Below are 19,719 nucleotides of genomic sequence, written 5' to 3'. Positions count from 1 at the left end.
TTAAGGCCAATATAGTTTTTGCTGACAGTGTCTTCGGTTGTTGTGATATGTGCGATGTAGATGACCTGTTTCTTCTTTCACCCACACGAAAAAGAAGAAACAGACAGCGCAACATAATCTGGTACAATCCACCATACAGCAAGAATGTACAAACTAACATCGGCAGAACTTTCCTCAAGCTCATACAAATACACTTCCCCAAGAATCACAAATTTCATCAGATCTTCAACAAGAACAACGTGAAAGTAAGCTACAGCTGTATGGATAATATGCAAACCATCATCGACAAACACAACAAGAAAATCATCAACACCAATCCCACCACTAGCAACGAGAAAACATGCAACTGCCGAAAAAAGACCAATGCCCACTAGACAACAGCTGCCTCTCTTCCAGCATCATCTACAACGCACATATCACTAGAACCGAAGACACTGTCAGCAAAAACTACATTGGCCTAACAGAAGGAACCTTCAAACAACGATTTACACAACACAAACTCTCATTCCGCAACCGAAAATACGCCAACAGCACCGAACTATCAAAATACATCTGGGACCTTAAAGACAAAAACAAGGATTATGACATACAATGGACCATCATCACCTCATTCAAACCATACAACAATATTACAAAAAGGTGTGACCTGTGCTTAACTGAAAAACTATACATCATCAAAGCAAATAACAACACTCTTCTAAACAAACGATCCCAATTAATCTCCAAATGCCGACACGAAAACAAGTTTTATCTCATGAACAATAGAACTCCACCTAACTAATTAACCTGTATTAAATAAAATTTCTTTTGTCTAACTTTATCACACCTTTTGTATATTTATACCGCAGTAACAGGAATATTCTTCATTATAGTCTGTCTGATGAGTGCCCAAGCACGAAACTCGGAGTAACAGAGAACATGTCTCATTTCTAGACTATAATAAAATATTCTATTTTATTATATATATTTATATATATTGATATATCAGCAAAAGATATCGTGGCCAGGAGATATCTGGAAAGAACCTCAAATCATCAATGTCAACATATACATTTTAGAAACTTTTGTTGTCCTCTTCGGTCTTTGAAGAAACAAAAAGGGTTCTAAAATAAAAAGGCCGCTCCAAACGGGCCAAGTTCAGAACGAAAAATGCAAAAGAGATCAAAAGCAACTTGCCATTGAAAATTTAAGTCATAATCCCCTCGGCGTATTACCTATATGGAGGCTTAATTAAAGCTGAAGTTATCTAAGAGAATTTTCAGGTCACTATTGTTAAACATGTTGCGCCTGGGTCAAAGGTAGATAGTGATCAACAAAGAAACAAATAAGTGACCTCTTGTATCATCCAAGAAACGAATAAACAATCTTGTAGTCGATTGAATGGTATAAACAACGCAGCTACAATCCATTGTGTCAGAATAAAGGTTGAGCTATTTTATTTTGTACCAAAGCAGGGGTATAGCCGACGCAAAAGAATTGTGGTGGACTAAAATGAGGGTTTTCAAGCAGCTTTCTACGGGCTTCTAGAGAACACGCCGATAAATGCCATTTTTAAAATGTTGTTCTATTTCTAAATACTTGTAAAACAATGTTTCATGTTGATCCATATTCTTTGCTGTGAAAGGGGTCGGCCATAATACACAAAGGAAAGTCAAGACAGAAACGTTCACTCTAGCCCTGTTCCCGATGGCCTTGTACCAAAATGAGTACAGATTGGTATCTGGTTCAAAGTTGATTAGTTAGATCCACAGTGAATCTGCTATATGTACCAGATTTGAAACGGATCCAAGCGGTCGCGGATCAAATACGAGACAATGAAGGGTTGGGAATTAGTAACAGTGGTTTTTAACCTGTATATAAAAGAAAAGGAAAAAGACACTAATATGCATAGTTTTCGTAGCCAGAACAATTCCTTTATTCAAATACCGTGCCTAACTGTAGAAAAACAGAAATCTTTTTGAATACGCGGCCAGTTGAATCGAGTAGCTCCAGAATAATTCTAAGTCAGTGCAAACACGAACTGATTCAGATTCGTCCGAACACAAAGTAGATCTTGCTTATTCGATTCCTTATCAGCGCAAGCGGTTTTGTCTTTACCCGGTTTTGCCTTGATTTTTAACCGGCTATTATTCCGGCTAAAGCAAACAACGTTCATTTTAGCCGGTAGTACATCCTTAATCTGCAACCTCTCTTTTGTTAAAAAATCTTTGCACTTTATGTCTTTTAAACATTACTGATTTCAATTTTGAAACCGCTAAGCTCGTAGAATTGTGTAAAATGGAGGGAAATAGACCGTAGCTCGTATAATTGTGTAAAATGGAGGGAAAAGTTTTTATTAATTGTTATGTAACTTTCTTAAAACGCTTACGTCACCATGATAATGTGGAATAGAAAACCAAACATTATAAAAACAAGATGCAAAATATATGCAGTAAATATTAAGCAAATAACCCAGTCCAGAAAAGGTTTTGGAATATTTAAACATACACAATGGTGGGACAATTACCCAAACAGGCCATCATCCACCCCCTCCCCACTGCAGTAGGATTTGATGGCCGCTTACCCGCTTATAATTACTACAACTTACACGTGTGCTGTTATTTAGATATAAAAGCTGGGCAGCCTTAGATGAAATAAGTGAGTTTCTCTTAATTTGAAACTGCCTGTGTATAATTGCTCTACCACACCACCACTAAGGAAATTTGCCCCACCAGGGACCAGATCCATTTAAAAAATTGAATCTTTTGATTATTGAGGAAGACCCAGAAATCTGTCTTGACCCAGAAGATTCTTGCTTGCTTGCTGGCTATAAACGTTTTCTGAAAAGCAAGCAGTTGCAAGAAGTGTCTCTTCTATAAAAAATAGTCTTCACTTTCTAAATCACCTAGCTATTAAGAGAGCAATTCAAAAAAGAGATTGAAGTAGAGTCTCAATTTTATAAAAGTGGAACAACAGAACACAGCTTGGAAATTTCGGGATTTAGAAACAGCTACGCAGACTAAAATGTTTCTAAAAAAGGGCTTCAGTTGCATTTTTTGAGTTTGATTTTCAACTTTCGGTTGCTCCGGAATGAATTTCAACAATTTTAGATACCCAAGCACAAAGTACGTATCTTTGAATTCACCATAACAAAATCCCCAAAACAAAGAAAAGTTTTTTTAATGGAAATATTTTACAGGTACACCTATCATCAAAGCTCAATTTGCGTGTTTTCGTAATCATGGATATTGTTCATAAATAGAAGAAACTCGAAAGCTTTTTGCAATTCATATCTTAACTACAATTTTTTGATAAATATTCTATTATTTCCTGCTTGAACTAATTAAAACTTTCTGTTACTTGTTGCGGTTATTTGAATTTTTTAGTTAAAAAACTTTGGCGGCTGTATGGCAATTTTTTAGCTAAGGGTGCAATACTTTCGGGCCGTAAGTGTAAAACCTTGAGAGAATTTTGGGGCATCACTCCTTAATGTATTATGAAAGTTTCATACATTTGGAAAAGAAGGTATTGCTTGATTTTTCTCAACAACGTATTCCGAGATGGCATATCCTTCATGCTTTGATTTATGATGCTTCTAAAATTGTCAGTGTTTCATGGGCTCTGAGGCAGGATGGAAAGTTGGGGGGGGGGGGGGGGCTTGTGAAGGGAAAATTTAGAAATCACAACAAAAGATTTTGAACAAAGCTCTCTTGTTTTGCAAAAAGAAAGGATGGGATATGCCCTGTGTTCATTTCTTTCTTGCATCAAACACATTTTACTTTCCGCCTATACTTTCGCTGTCGATCAATACTTCAGACTTCATCTCGAGGCGAAGATAAACATGTGTGCGTCGAGACGAAAGACAGAAATGTATATATATGTTGCTGTTGCTTGCCTCGTTTCTGTTTTGTTTCCCCAACTGGGCGGACATTGAAAAAAGAGATGGGGGGAAAAGACCATAAATTCAAAAACCAAGTTAAGGCAAAAAGTAGCAATAAAAGTGCGACCTAAAGAAAATTTTCAGATTTGCCCGACAGATACACTGGCAGCCATAAATCTACCCGACAAAATTTGCTTTCTTGAAGATTTGGGGGTGCAGCACCCCCCTCCCCCCATACCCGCTAGCAGTTTCGCCTCTGCATTCCATCCCCAATCATATGCCTCGTGGAGGCATAGGGATTTTAGTTACCCTGTAACCAATGTGTCCATGTGTTCCAAAGTGACGTGCTCCTTCTCTTTCTATATTTTTGTCTATTTTTGTTTAAAGTTCTTATTATTTTTCATGAATTGGAGGTTGTAGAATAAAGACACTACATATTGGCATTTCCTATGGACACAAAATAAGGGAGCACAGCATGCCCTGTTCTTTGGGGTTATTCAGTTCATTGAGAGTGATATAAGTTTAAAAACTGACTAATATTTACGTACCAGAAAGATAAATGAAGTGTATTAATGAGATAGACTTAGAAACTTGAATGTTACATTCGACATAAAGTTATGTTCATTAAGAATTTTAGCAAAGGGCTACAAATCTGTAAAAACCAAGTACCGATGTTTCAAAACAAGGTTTGTTTTCCATTATTGCTCTTCAGAAAGCAAAGCACTTCGAAAAGCTAGAAACAGTTATACAGAGTGCAAACGTCCAGCGCTGTAGCAGTATTGACAACAACAATATGCAAATCGAGAGGAATGTGTTGTACTGTTGTGTTCGTATTTTTTCCAGACAAACTGTAAAGATCAAACCATTAATGATTTTACTTAACTCCCATTTCTTAGAAACTTTTAGTTCAAAAGGCGGAAGGAAAAATTTTATCCGGGAGAAGGCCGAGAAGGCGTTTTCAAAACTCTGCAGTTATGGGTGCATTTATAAATGGAAAATCAAAGAGCGCCTTACTACGTAGATTAATTAATAAATGAGAAGATTCTTTTATTTATGCATTTAAGCGCTGCAAAAAGGTCAAACTTCGCATTAACTTTTTCATTGTGGCACGTTATCCTATTGTCCGATTTCATCAACGTTACTCGCTTCCACGTTAATATACGTACAACCTTGGGAAGATTATTTTTGTACCGATAGCTAATTCTTTCTAACACTCACGCTTTCTGGCTCCAGAATATGAAAAGATCGTAGGATCAAAGTCCCACCCCCTCTCCCGCAATAGCCGACATTTTCTGCCTTCGTAAAAGCAAGGATTGTAATAATCTTGATCTAAAAACCCTGAAGCCCCAGAAGATCTAGAATTCATCTCTATTGGCAACAATCTTTTCAAAGGATTACTCAAAAGATATAACGTGGACAAAAGTTATGACAAATATTGTTTTTAAGAAGGCACTGAATTTCATGATGCCATTTGTTTTTGTGCAGGCTGAAATCTTTTGAATTTCACAGCTTTATCTATTTTTGCCAAGGTTGTTTACTGACATTTGTTTCCATGTCATTATTTTGCAAGCTGTTCATTTGCTAATGATTTGTTTTCCAGCTTGGCCTCAACAATGGCCACCATTGTAAACCACGTAGCTAAGCGATAACAGATTACTCCAACAACGCTGTTGTCATGGAGGACGAAGGAAAACCTCTTGCAGGCCTTCGTTCAAAAATGACCGCAAAACTGCAAAATAACACTGGAATGGATCACTTGATAAAACATATGTTCAAAGGATATTGTGTAAGTAAGAGAATCGCGCCTTAATAAAAAGTTGGTCTGCCTGTTTTCCAACATGGCGCTGACTCATGGACAAGGACGTTTAGGACTACTGGGCCTAGAAATTGGAGACAGGGAACAAGAATTTGATAATAATGGTTGGGCACACGTGCACCATGCAGCTTTTAATGGGTATCAAAAGAGTGTCTTACGTTTTGTAAATACTAAACCGGACAGGTTGGAAATATTAACAGAAGATGGCCAGGGTCTGACCCCTTTTCTGATCGCATGTGTAAGTGGGCAAAAAGAGATCATTGAAACTTTGATAGACCTTGGAGCAAATGTAAACGCAGTGGACCGCAAGATGTTAGGGGCTGTGGAGTTATCGTCTTTAAATGAAAATACACATTTGCTAGAATTTTTTATAGAAGCAAATATAGGCATAAATGTCTTCAGCATATTATTTCAGTGTTTATCCGGAAAACACAATAACGCAGACCTTGAGATGGCAGCATGTAAATCGATTCATTTGTTGTCAAGAAATTCTGCATTTTGTGAAAAAATAGTCGAAAACAGTGGCATAAAGTCCCTACTTGACTACCTTAAATCAACAATTGCAATTGATTCTTCAAAGGACACGTGCCTTGAGATATTACTTAATATTTTCAAAACTTGCTCTGTGCATGATCAGGTGTTAAGAAATGGTGGAATTGAAATTTTGATAGATAATTTGAAATTGGCAAACGAACCTTCAATTTATTTAAAAGCTGTGAAGATATTAGGAATGCTTGCTATGCACGCTGGCAAAGACATCAAATATAAAATTGATGACCTGTCTGGCATAACCTCAATTGTGACCATTCTAAAAAGTGCAAAAGAAAATGGACCACTTGTTTTGGAGTGCTTGGCAACATTAATAGTGTTAATTACTGACGATAAAAAAATGCAGACAAGCTTCTGTACAAAGGCTGCTTGTATGAAAGTTTTGATAGATTTGATGTCAGAATCAACTGATCCAAGGCAGAATGTTGCCACTTTGCGAGTAATAGTGGCTACTGTCTCTGACAACAAACAAGCCCAAGCCATGTTTGCAGAGCTCAATGGTTTTAAAGCATTATCTTTAATGTTGAAGTCAAAATCTAGTGATTGTGTTATTAGTGCTGTTATTGCTGTTGAGAGATTGGCAAAAAAAAATGAGCAAAACCAAGACATTCTCTTAAAGCAAGGAATTATCAATGTTTTGATAAAAATTCTTAAAAAGAGTAGACATGTAGAAGGAAAAGCTGCAACAGCTGGAGCATTGTGGGCAATTGCAGGAGATAAATTTCACCAGCAAAGAGCAATAGCAACATTGATGGGTACTGGAGTGTGCATTGAGTTTCTTGGAAGCTCGGTTCCAAGTCAGTTGCATTTTTATGGATCAGAAGGCATACAAACATTAACAAAGGGAGTTGGCAGAGAAATTGATGAGATTGCTAATGCTGGGGGTATCCAAAGGATTTTGCATATACTTGGCAATGCAACTACACCCTCTTATGTTGCTTTGAGTATCCTGAAGTCTTTAAGATGCTTATGTATTGCCCCTGGTTATGCACCACATATTGTTAATCAGAAGATGTGTATGAATGAAGGTGCTGTGAGAATTATAATAAATTATGCCAAAAATGCAAGAACAGAAAAAGAGCAGGCAGAATCCTACTACACACTTGGAGCTATAGCTTATGGCAACAAGGAAAATGTCTCTATTATCACAAAGACAACTGACTTTAGTTACATTGATGTGTTAACATTGCTGTACAGTAATAACATCCATGTTAAAGAAATATCAGGCAGTGCCTTAGCACTTTTTGCTTTTAATAGTCAGAAACAACTGAAAGAAATTGCTTACTCTGGTGGAATTCCTTACCAACATTTTGTTCCTTTCTTGATGTCTAAAGACAAAATGTGTGTGGCACATACTGCTTTTCAGATGAGTGTTCTTTCAAAAATCATCCCTGATGAAGCTCCTGCACTTTCATCAGCTACAGGAATTAAAATATTGGTTGACCTTCTTGATTCAGAAAATGAAGAAGTCCAAGCACTTAGCAGCAACCTTATATCTGGTCTGTCAGCCTTGAAGTCTGGTGTCCCAAATGCCATAATATCCATAGGAACAATAACAAAGCTGTGCAAACTACTCAGTAGCCCATTTGATATTGTTCAAGCAAGTGCAGCGGTAACCTTGTGCCAGCTAAGCCAAGAGCCAGCAGGACAAAGACAACTGCTCAATAATTGCAGACATGACCCTTACTTGTTCAAAGTATTACAGAGGTTTCCTCACAGAGTCAAGTTTACAGAACAATTTGTCAAGAGATGGAAGCACAACAAGGATGTTGGATTGCCACCGATAAGGTAAATGAATTATTTCATTTTATGTTAAGAAGAATCTTTCATTTTATAATAAAAAGCTATCAAGTTTTCTCTAGATACAAATATCTTGAAAAAAATTGAAGCATTATAATTTGCTTTAGGCCTCTACTTTTAATGGTTCTTGTTTTAGAAAATGATTGATAAAAATGAAATGAAACTGAACTTTCAATTGTTTTTATTAATTTGGTTGGTTGAACTTCACAAAAAAGTGATCCTCACATTGCATTGCAAAACAGTCTTTTTCCAATCCACTTGCTAGGTGGTTAAACAAATTCAAACAAAATGCAAAGCTTGAAAAATTGCATACATTTCACCTGTTTATTCAAAAGTTACCTTTTAACTAATTGTAAATAAGATTTTGAAACCTCTAGAAGACCTGCAGAAATTTGAATGAAGCCTTCAATCGAAAAAGCTGTTGAGATATAACAAGTCGTATTCAGAATAGCATTTTTGAGCTCACATCATCTTATTGGATGGAATGCAACAATGATCGTCATTGAGCTTGTATTTTGCAAAGTGGCAAATTCTTCAACTCTTTTTAATAGACTTAACAGATACATTTGAAATATATGGTGGGCAAAGGAATTGGTACCTAAATCATTCATATACCAAGGCATGTACTTCAGTGCAGCCAGACAGCGCAGGCCATTGTAGGCTTAGAAAAAGCATTTTACCATTTGCTTTTAAACATTTTCGAGCCACGATAATCAATTGGTGCAAAATTCCATGACGAAATCCTTCTATAAAACCTTGCTATGAGCTAAGGTGCGAGGATGGCTCAGTTGTTAGAGGCACTGACTACAGACCCAAGGGTCCGTGGTTTGAGTCCCTGACATGACCAAACCTTCACCCAGAGCGAGGAGAGTCGCAAACTCTCTGTTATTCCAGGCATAGGAATCACGAGGTGTGGTCACATCGAGAGGGAGGATCAGGACACTGCTCGATAAGCATAGCTTCTCAGTGCCCTAGAAACTACCTTCTGGTGCTAGGTGGAAATACAAATACAAATAAAAAATAAATGCTAAAATCTTTGCTTGCACCTACAAAATAGTAAAAACAGTAATAAACATATGATTTTGTACTAAGTTTTTTGTAGCTATACCGCTATTCTTGTTTTAGGATATGCATTTCTGCTGTTTCCCACACTCTTATACCAACTGTATAAAAAAAGCTGACGGACAGTCTAGAGGTTTACAGCATGCAGGAAAAAAGCAAAATTGAGAAAGAAACCCGAGTTTCATAATTATCCTAACTGTCTAACTTTAAACTTTACAATCTACATATTCTGTAAGTGGGAAAGACTTATTTTGCAATACAATGACATGATGCTGTCGTTTTGGGGTACAAGTGAGGGAAGTAGATTTAATCAGGACCAAAATGAGCTAAACGATTAATCACTTTTCTCTGGTTTGCGACCAGATTTTGATAATTGGGATGGCAAGGTTTAGATATACTCTTTTACTATGTGTAATTGCATAAAACTCTGCGATAATGAAAATTTTCGCGTTCGGCGATAACTTTTTATGGCGGTGGTTTTTTCTCACAGCTTTTTCTACGAGATGCGAGCTGATCCGATGCTATTTTCTCTCCAGGCTGCTATTATCTTTTTCGCAGTTGCAATTGGCTTGCTGAAAATGTAAAGAAACAATCTGATTGGATTAAAACATTCTTCACAAGCAGTTGTTGCAATAGATGCAAGTGGTTTCAGGCAACCCCCAAACTTTATCTGCTTCAATGAAAGCGTAGACCTAAAAGTGTTCGACACCAAGCTGAAGCCTTGTCTAAAGGTATCAGGGGCTAATTATTTTTTTGGCAGAGCTCTCGTTGCTGGGACGATTGCCCATTCACTTCCAATTTTCAAGGTACTCTAGTTATGACATCGAAAATATTTTAAGGATAGGCAATGAAAGGTACTGTACTTTCGAAGCATCTACAGTCTATCACTGAAAGATCTTCATACAGGGTATTCTCGTACATCTAGTACACAGGGTATTGCATAAAATACTTAAGATAGACCATGGATCCAGTTCCCTGCTCTGTGGAGAAAGTAGTATATAATTTCAGATATATTCAAATATATAGGCTGGCTAGGCCTTGAGGCAGGTAACTCTCTTGAATTCAATTGTTCTCAGCAATGGACTGTCGATAGAATCCATTGTTTGAACGTTTGAAAATCATCATCAACAACGGAAGGGTCAGGTGTTGCTCGCCGTGGCAAACGAAATGGTTGTCTGCCAAAAGTCTCTGTCCTGTGCACGTAGCAGCAGCTCAGCCATGGACATTCCCACAACCTCCTTAATATCGTTCTCAAGCTTCCTTCGTGGCCTTCCTTTTCTTCTTTTACTGCTCACTATACCAGACAGGATATCATATCCTATGCCTTTATTTATTGCAACATGGCCAATAAATGACAATTTTCTTTTGCTTATTTTGTTCATTAGGGCTGCTTGGCCGATTTTTTGTAGGATCCAATCTTCGGTTTCCTCGCTCTCCAACTGATGCGTAAGATTTTTTTTATAGCACCAAATCTCAAACGATTCTAATCTATATTTGTCAGCTTTCTTGAGAACAAAATATTCACAGCCCTATTTTGCCACAGGGAAAATCAGGGTGTGTAGTATTGGAACCTTCATTTGGAGTGTGATGGAACAGTCTTTCCAGATGTTGCTGTTGCTGATGACTGCATTTATTCCGATTGCTAATCTTCTTTTGATTTCTTTGCTGTCATTACAGTCATTTGTGAAATTTGCACCGAGGTAGATGAAATCTTCAACTGTTTTAATTATTTCACCGTTTACAGTAAGGTCTCTCATTTCGATGTTTTCTAGATCACCAGCCATTTTCATAACATTCGTTTCATAACATTGTGCCATTTTCTATCTTTCCAAATCTTTTTGCAGAGAACATGGAAAAACTCGACGACATTTTCTCTTCCGTTATTAACAAGCTCCGCAGCCACTTCATTGATAGCTACCTGTGCTTTTGTTGTTCTTTAACCCATTTATTGGTTTTCTGATTTCGCTTCGCAGAGGCCGTGTTCCTCTTCATTTGGGTCCAACACAATGTTGTTGCGCATTAAATTGTCATGGACTTTATAGAGATCTTCACCGTATTTCTTCCACCTTTTTTGACATCTTCTCCATTGCACAATGCGTTCCCATTCTCATCTTTTATTGTCTCGGTGGTTAGCTTGTATTTTCTGGTTAGATCTTTAAAGCCTCGGCACAAATCTTTGGTTGAGTTGGTTATCAATTTTTTGGCGGGCTCTGTTGATTTGCTGCTTTTGTCTTTTCTCGTCATTCTTTGAACGGTTGCATTTTGTTTCTTGTACTTATCAGTTGTTCCTTTCAGACATCTTCGTTTCTCAATTTCTGCTCTTTTCTCTTCTGAGATTCAGTTATTCTGTATCTTTTTGCATTTTTAAATGGTATTCTTTGCAACTTGTTCTAGACATACCTTCCCTAACATCCAGAAGTCGTCAGGGGGAATTTTGTCCGTGTCACATTCCAATAGGGCCTGAAACCTGTTGTTAATGTCAACCTTGCATGTTTCACCTAGAGTTGAGAAATCTAGGCGTAGTGTTGGTGGTGGTTGGGCTATCTTTTTTAGTCTCACCTGGATCCTAGCCGACAGGAGTTGATGGTCACTGTTGCAGTCTGCTCCTGGTAGAGTTCTTGCATCTTTCTTTCAGGCAGCTTTTCCAGTTTTGTTCTATCATGGTTCAATCAGTCTGATGTCTAATAGTTCTATCAGGCGTCTTAGGTGTTGATCAAAAAGCGTGTTAACTATGACAAGATCGTTTGCTTCGCAGAAACCGTTAATAGATTCTCCTTTTTCGTTTCTGAGGCCAAGTCCTGATGTTCCATAGGTTGATGTGGCTGTTTTTGCTGTTCCTACTTTGGCATTCAAGTCTCCCATCACGATTTTGAGGTCACGGCGTGGTATCACGTTTGAACAATAGGTCTAAAATAGATCAAATCGCAACTTTGCCTCCGTATAGGGCATACAATTAAACGAAAGTTGACCAAGGGAAAGTCGCTAGAAACATGAACTAAAACACGATGAAATTTTTTACAAGAGTTTTGAGTCATTCGCCTCGCCATGGCTTGCTCTAGTCAAAGGTGGTCTTGTTTCAGACAAGAAAGCCCGTTCCACCGAGAGCTGGACTGCGAAAGGGGAGATAAATCGAGGGGCTTTAAGTTAGACTTGTCTTTTAAAATTGAATTCTGGCAATGTTATGCCACGCAGACACCACATAGCCTCAGCACAATTTATTGGCATACCTTGTCTTTAAATACAATCGTTCTTTCGTGTGGATAAACATTGTCCACTTTATTAATGGAAGCTTGTATTTGCAGCAGTTGTTCACGCCGTTCTGCCTTTCCATGATTCGTTTTCAATTTGAGAAGCATTTCGGTCATCCTGACCTGGCAAAGATTTCAAGAGAAACCATTTACTGATACGATTTTACAATTGTTTAAACAGAAGGCTTTCAACGGCTAACTGTTTCGGCAGTCCTGCTATAGGATTGTTCATTTTCGTTAACTAGTTGATTCTTACATTCAAGGATTTTATTCCTAATTCTGTTCTACAACAAAATTTGTTTAACTCTAACCACAACTAGAACTTTCATTTTATCGATGTTTAGCACCTGATACTAAAGTGCTTAGATTCTTTTTACGATTATCTGATCAAGCAATATTATTAGCGTGTAAAAATACGTTTGAATTGTTAATGATGTCCAAAATAATACCTTTGCTAAGCTGTTCAATTGATGATATCACAAGTGTCACTTGTGCAGTTTCAACTTACAGAATTTCTTCTTGCTAAAGACTTGCAGCCCAAGCCAGGCACAATTCAAATTCTTGCAAAAATCCTAATTACAGACACCGAAAAAAAACAGTTTAATCATCTTCGTAAAAATAGACACTGGGCTAGATTCCACATTGGGATAGAAGCGGTAACTGCTTTTTGAAAACTGTCTTTATTTCGCCAAGCAAATGCACCTATCAAGATAAATAGCAACTATGCTCGATAAAATATTGTTGCTGCCAACGAACAGGTGGAAATGTTTTGTTTGATAATGGCAAATATTCCGTTGATACTTATTTTATATCTCTCTTCAAGTTTGACTAGGCCCATTTTATTAGATGTGACTCTACTTAGCAAATGTAGGATGTGACTCTTATTATAAAAAGGCATGAAGCATAATTTGGAAATAATCAAATGTGCAACATTTAATCAGTGTCCAGAGATATTTTTTTTAAGAATTTGTTTCACAGTTGATTTATTCAAGCAATATAACAAATGTTTTCCAGGTATCCGCAGCAGCAGCTCACAACAGGCAACTGTATATTTGGAATGGATCGAGCTAGTGCATGCCTTACGCCGTCTGTCTTAATGGACGATGAAACAGATGACACTGTTGATGGAAGTAGCATTACTCATTATGACAATGGCTCATCTGTCAAACTGCCGTCAGTATAAGGTTTGAATAAACAAAAGGTTTATCTTCATGTCCGTTGTAATATTGGTGTTTTTAGATAAATGGTCTGACGTCATAGGAATACATCGAAACGGCTTTTTATGACTGTGCCATTATAAACAATTTTTTTTAAGAATGCAACTTATGAATTTCAGTTCAGGCTTGAGGAACGTCTATGAGAGGACCATTTAAACTAGCTAAGATTTATTTCAGGCAGTCAGTCTTTTACTATTTGTTTGATTATGGATTAAAAGTGCAACACAAACTCAGCAATTGCAGGATCCGTCTGGTTGTTATGCGTGTGATGGGTTGCTGCATCTACTTCTGCATTTGCCGTTTGACTTTTAATTGCTTTCTATGACGAGTTTGTCGGTGTTTATATCAGGTTTGGGTCGTTTAGAATATTTTCTGCACTGTTTGTAATGATGAAAGAACAGTGATCGATAAAATGTTTTCACATTTTCACGTCCTCATGCCCCAAGAACGAGTGAGAATTGCCTGCTTGATAAAACTTTTGGTTTTTCAATAAGTATTTGCATTAAAATTCGTCATTTGAAGTAAATTGTTTCAAGATAAAGACTGTAATATAATGCTGAAGGTTTTAAAGCCTGTCAGCACTTTTGTGTGAGCCTGTGTTGAATGTCTATCATTAGTAGTTAGTTGTTCCAACGGATGACAAACCCAGCAAATGTTGTTTTTGCATCTTCAAAACTAGCAAGAATGCCGCGCCAGCTCAGGAAATTTGTTAGGTTTTGTTTTAGTAGATTGTTCGCGGTTCTAAACTCTGAAAATATGGGATTCCCTATCCTCAATTTCAACTATCACTTTAGGGGTTGTGGTTAAATTTTTATTGAAAAGCTTTCTTGACCGATCTTTATAGTCATTGATTGAAACAAGCCAGTTCCAAAGTGCCTCTAGAAAACCTTGTTAAGCAAATTCTAGCTTCGAAAGATTAAAGAAACAATTTTAAACGGATTTTGCTCGCAAAAATCATTTTATGTTGCTGTTGTCCTGGTTAAGTTTAGGTTTACATCTACTTTTTAACATGAATTCTGTGGCTGCTTTAAGTTAGTTGCCTTAACAAGCGTTAAAGAAGTAGCGCGTTCACAAACTTATCAGTAACTGACAAGCGTAGCAAACGAAAACAAGTCCAATCTTTTTTGTAAATTTACAGTGCTATGTAGCATAAGCAGCCTGTTCACTTTTGCTACGTAACAGCAAGTATGACGACTTCCTTATTTCAAAACTTTTTTCATCTTTTATTCTAACTTCAACCCTCTCACTACAGTTGAAATGCTTAGAAAAAATGGGAGTGAAGGACTTTGCAAAGTGGCACCCTTTCTCATGTGCGCTTTGCATTAAACAAGTGAACATATTCAAATGCTTTTTATTCTTTTTTGAGAAAATAAAAATGACAAATTCTTTGCAAATTCACACAACGAGGATGTTTCACACGTTTAGTGACGAAACTGTATCAATATTATCAAGATTAGATAAGAGAATTAAGATAGCCGAACTAAAACCTCTCGATTTACCTCCCTTTTCGCATCCTGATTCTCGGATGAACGGGCTCTGTTGTCCAAAACAAGACCACCTTTGACAAGAGCAAGACTTGACGAGGCGAATGAGCCGTTGCTCTCACATTTCTATCACGTTTTAGTACCGTTTTTAGCTACTTTTCCTTCACCAACTTTCGTGTTTTTTATGCTTTTGTATGTCCTTTTCGGAGGCGAAGTGACGAAGTAATCGATTCATGATCTATTTTTGCATCAAATTTGATTGTTCTCAGCTATGCGTGACGATAGAACCCAATTGTTTGAGCGTTTGAACATTAGTTTAAAAGTAGATTAGAAAGGCCTGCTCTTGTCAAAGCTGCTCTTGTCAAAGTCGGACAACAGAGCCCGTTCCACCGGGAATCGGGATGCGAAAAAGGAAGTAAATCGAGAGGTTTTAGTTAGACTATCTTAGTTCTCTTATTTTATCTTGATAATATTATAAAGTGACGGTGTCACGTGTTTTATAGCAAATTGCAGGCAGCTGATACCCGATGATGAGCAAAGTTGGCATAATGAAATCACGTGTAAGATGAAGGTCGCTTTATAGTGTAAACGATATGGTATGGGCTAGATTATACGATATCGCGATGATTCTAGACACAATTTTTCACTTCTACTGATAGCATATTGTATATTTCTATGTCAGTATATATTTCTTTATCTTATAACCTACACAAAGTTTAACTTCACGTGTTGTTTATTAGAAGTATTTCCTGTAATATTTTACTGGTGAATCGCTAATATATTAATGATCATAGCATATAAAGATGTATGATTTAAATCTCAAGTTTGTATATTTTGAATATTTGTAGATTTATTTTGATTTTTGTGATAAAATGATTCTAAGAGTGTGATTGAATTGGATTGTTTTTTCGTTAGAAATATGTTCCTAAGCAAATGTTTGCTGGATATCTCATACTATTCGCAAATCAAATCCCAGAGCGACTTATGTTACAAACGGTTTATGTATTGTCGTCCAGTAAAAAGTTTGACAATGGCTCCTAGTTTGTCCTACGGTGTAACTAGCTCTTCTCTACCGGTATCTCCACTATAGCAGCATAGAATTCTAAATGAGTTGCAAAAGGACGGATATACGTCCTTAGATAAAGGATTTGCAATCATTTTGACTGTAGATAACCTGTTTTGGGATCGTTTTCCGTTAGATCAATTTCTAACATTGTTTTATCTAAACATCTAGTCCGAAATATCTAAACAAACTTATGTAGATTTAATAAACTACTTGAGTCGTTTGTTAAACAAATGCTAGCAACCTGCCGTTGCTAAGCAACAGCCAGTTTGTTCTCTTGCATTTGATTTTTTTGTTATTTGATTCTATTGTTATCAAGGGAGTATCTGACATCATCTGGTGATTTGGTGTTTATGTTTATGAATTTTGAACCTTGTTTCGTGTTGTTTTTGAACTTCTGAAACCAGCACCTGATGATGTACTTCAAATCATATCGGTCCAGTCTATTATGACTCCCAGACCAATATGACTCTGGTTGGACCAGTATGACCCCTGAATCGGCCAGCCTCTCTTGCAATCTATTTTAGAAAAAAAATAAGCTAAAAATACTTGCCCGTTTCTGCAAAATTAAGGAGCTTTTGCACTTTATTTTGAAAAGCTTGGTTTATCAACTATATTTGGCTTGCTTCTTGAGGTCTTGCGTTGTTCCTGTCTATACTAGACGATTCCGGAGCTCGCAATGCCATAACATAAAAGGGGCAAAAGCTGCGTAAATTGCAACGACAGCCTAAAACATTGAGATTTGTAAATTTTTCTGTAGCTCAAACAAGGTTTAGGCTAAGGAAGAGCTGGAAAAGAAAAGGCTTTCCTTGCGTCGCAACTCCGTTAGCACTTGCAAATATCCATGCGATATTTCCATGCGATATAGCTTGACGGTTTTAATGGGATTCGACATATTCATTGTTATTAACTGCATAGAACGCCCAAGAACTGCAGTTGTCTTTTCCTTATAACCTTCATCAGGCTTCCCTCATCTCCTACTCTTCTTAAAACATCTTCATTGAAAACTCTGTCAGTAAAATTGATATGTAAAGTTAAATCACATTTCCATTGATTTAATACTGCTTCCATGCTTTCACTAATTGTCCAAGCATCACATCCATAGAGTAAAACTGATCACACACAACATATTAACACTCTGGTCCTAGTTTTCACTTTTAGCTGCCTGTTCTTAAATACAGCATTCATCTTGTCGAAAACCTCCTTTGCAATCCCAATTCTTTTCTCGGTTTCAGGTACACTTTCCATCTAATGCTATCAAGCTTCCTAGATACGTAAACTTCAAAACGTTAGTTATTGCTGTGTACAAGGAACATTTGTTTTTCCGTTGATATAAGCATACATTCTGTGTATTTTACATCAATTTGAAGACTTGTCTTTTGACTTTCTGACACAACTTTATTCAGTGCTGCTTAATTTTCCACAGTTTATACAGTGTCATCCGCATATCTAAAGTTGTTAATATTGACAACATTAACTTTCACACCTGGCATATTCTTTATCTCCCTCGGAATGACTTCACTGTATAGATTAAAAAGATGTGGGGATAACACATATCCTTGTCTGACACCTCTCATAACTGATGTCAACTTGCTGGTCTCTCCTTAAATTCTAATGGATGCGCTCTGTTCCCAACATAAGTTCTCTATCAGTTGTAGATCTTTTCCATCAATCTCTAATGCTTCCAGAACTATAATAAAATTTTAATTGCTTACTTTATCAGATGCCCAATAGCGTAGCTAGGGTGGCAAGATTTTGGAAAGGGGGCAAAGACGAATTGCGCAAGGGAAAATTGGGAGTCAAAACCCTTTTAAATGCCAGAAAAAACTCTTTTTCAAAGAGAATTCTTGCCAATGGGGGGGGGGGGGGGGTGGGGGGTTCTCCCTGGTTATGTCATCGCATAACAAAGCGTAGGCCTAAAAGACAAATGACGTCATAAACTGATTTTCATTGATAAAGAAAACGACGAAGAATAATATCTTTTAGCTCCTATCTTTTCTTTCTTTACTGGAAAACCGCACAAAGCTTTGGGAATTTTTAAGCTGCCTATTACCCAATATAACAGGTGTGTCCCAGTATAAAAAAGCAATAGCAATCCGGGCCTTCCGATATGTAATGTAAAGGTAGAGGAGATTTTTAGAAAATAGTCAGGTTTGTTGACAAGATGGCTGAACAATGAGCAGGTGTTGCTCATGAGCTGGACTTTGTACGGAAAAGAAGAGAAGTGACTGCCCGAAAAGGTAAGCAACGATGATGAAGAGGTATATAATACAAGTTTGGGAAAAAAAGGCTACGATAGATTAAAAGAAGGTTTTCGACGAACCAGAGATCACTACCTATATTTGGTGGTAAATATTACAGCCTTGAAGATTTGCCGAAGCTAAAATTATGCTGGCAAGCAATAAAAGCCTTCTAGTGTAACATATGTCGACTTGGAAGCGCTCGGGGATAAACTTCTGGCATACCAGCTGTATTCCCTTTGTGTTCAAAACGTTATCCTTTTATAGAATGCATGTTGCAGCCATGCCTCGCGCAACATTGCGTATAAATGCAAGATGACACTTTTGCTGCATATGTTTCTTGCGAAAAACTATGTAGGGAGCTGGATATCGTCAAGAACAGGCTGCACCTTTTTAGAGTCCTGTATCTGATGTTTTAGTGCGTATGAGTTTTGAGGTGACTGATTTTGAAATTGTGTCAAGTTACTAAACTGATGACAGGACTACAAGGTGACAAACAGGTTGTATTTCTTGGCCTAATTTGTAAATTTCACATTTGTTAACTACTATTTAAATGTCTTATCAGAATTGTATTGGAGTAGCATATATATGTTTTTATTGTGCATATAGGTTAGGTTACCTGTAAAGAGCATTTGATTCAAATACAGTACAAACTTGCAAAAGTTGCATCTCAAATTAAAGATCATCTCAAATTGACTGACCGTATCTGATATCGATTGAGCATGCAATGGGTGTGGGTCAACAAATTTCATCTGTCACACCGTGAACCGGGCACTTTTAGTTTCTAGCCACCCTGTCAGAATGATGCCAGACCGCCCCTGAGTATGGAAGAAGGTTCATAATCTAACAAGCATTCGTTGTTACATTTAACAGAGAAAAGTTCCTTTCTAATCTAGGGGAGGTTATTGCATGATGCCCTAGTCTGCGAAACAGGCTATCATGAATAAAATGAATAAAAATATGCTGCTTTCTTTAAAAGAAACTGATAAAATGTCACGGCTCTGGCGCAGCAGAAAGATTATCGTTAACCAATCATGTACATTGGTCGATTCTGCTCTTAGCTTGCCGAGTCGCATCGCACCTCTTGGGATGAAATTTTTTCATGTAAATATTAAACTGTTTGGAAAGTGGAATAAAGATCTTACCTATGTACATGGGTTAGCATTCTATAAATGACCTGCTGTGGTATTAGGGAAAAGCTCAAAGGTAGGGTAAAAGAGAAGCCATACGCTTGAAGGTGGGGTAGAATTTGCATGTAAACTTGCGATGATTTAGTCCAGCCTGCCTATTCATAGATTGCAAGGTGGAAAAATATGTGCAAATAAGCATGCCTTAAGACACATTCCTATCGTGCTTGCCAGAAGACACTTTTTGCAAAGAA

The 19,719-nt window shown here is 37.2% G+C and overlaps 1 protein-coding gene across 2 annotated transcripts; it reads left to right on the top strand.

Moving 5' to 3' along the window:
* The first annotated feature begins 5,208 nt into the window (after positions 1-5,208).
* On the top strand, positions 5,209-17,936 carry LOC135690813 (uncharacterized). Of its 2 annotated transcripts, none has more exons than XM_065208484.2 (2): positions 5,209-8,012; positions 9,623-13,342. In XM_065208484.2, the coding sequence occupies exons 1-2, from the start codon at positions 5,698-5,700 to the stop codon at positions 9,660-9,662; spliced, it is 2,355 nt and encodes a 784-aa protein (XP_065064556.2). In that variant the 5' UTR covers positions 5,209-5,697; the 3' UTR covers positions 9,663-13,342. The 2 variants fall into 2 exon arrangements, with proteins under 2 accessions (XP_065064556.2, XP_065064555.2); XM_065208483.2 differs by lacking the exon at positions 9,623-13,342 and adding an exon at positions 13,349-17,936 and having other exon boundaries at positions 5,214-8,012.
* The last annotated feature ends 1,783 nt before the right edge of the window (positions 17,937-19,719 follow it).

Source organism: Rhopilema esculentum, chromosome 4, assembly GCF_057945365.1.
Source record: "Rhopilema esculentum isolate cy_ngs chromosome 4, ASM5794536v1, whole genome shotgun sequence".
NCBI lineage: Eukaryota > Metazoa > Cnidaria > Scyphozoa > Rhizostomeae > Rhizostomatidae > Rhopilema > Rhopilema esculentum.
This window is presented reverse-complemented; position numbering and strand designations above follow the sequence as displayed.

What these genes read in the sequence shown, in the direction of transcription:
- LOC135690813 (XM_065208483.2), top strand. Translation starts at nt 5,698, where the DNA reads ATGGCGCTGACTCATGGACAAGGACGTTTAGGACTACTGGGCCTAGAA. An exon ending in GTTGGATTGCCACCGATAAG is followed by an intron (nt 8,013 to 13,348) that starts GTAAATGAATTA and finishes AATGTTTTCCAG; the next exon opens with GTATCCGCAGCAGCAGCTCA.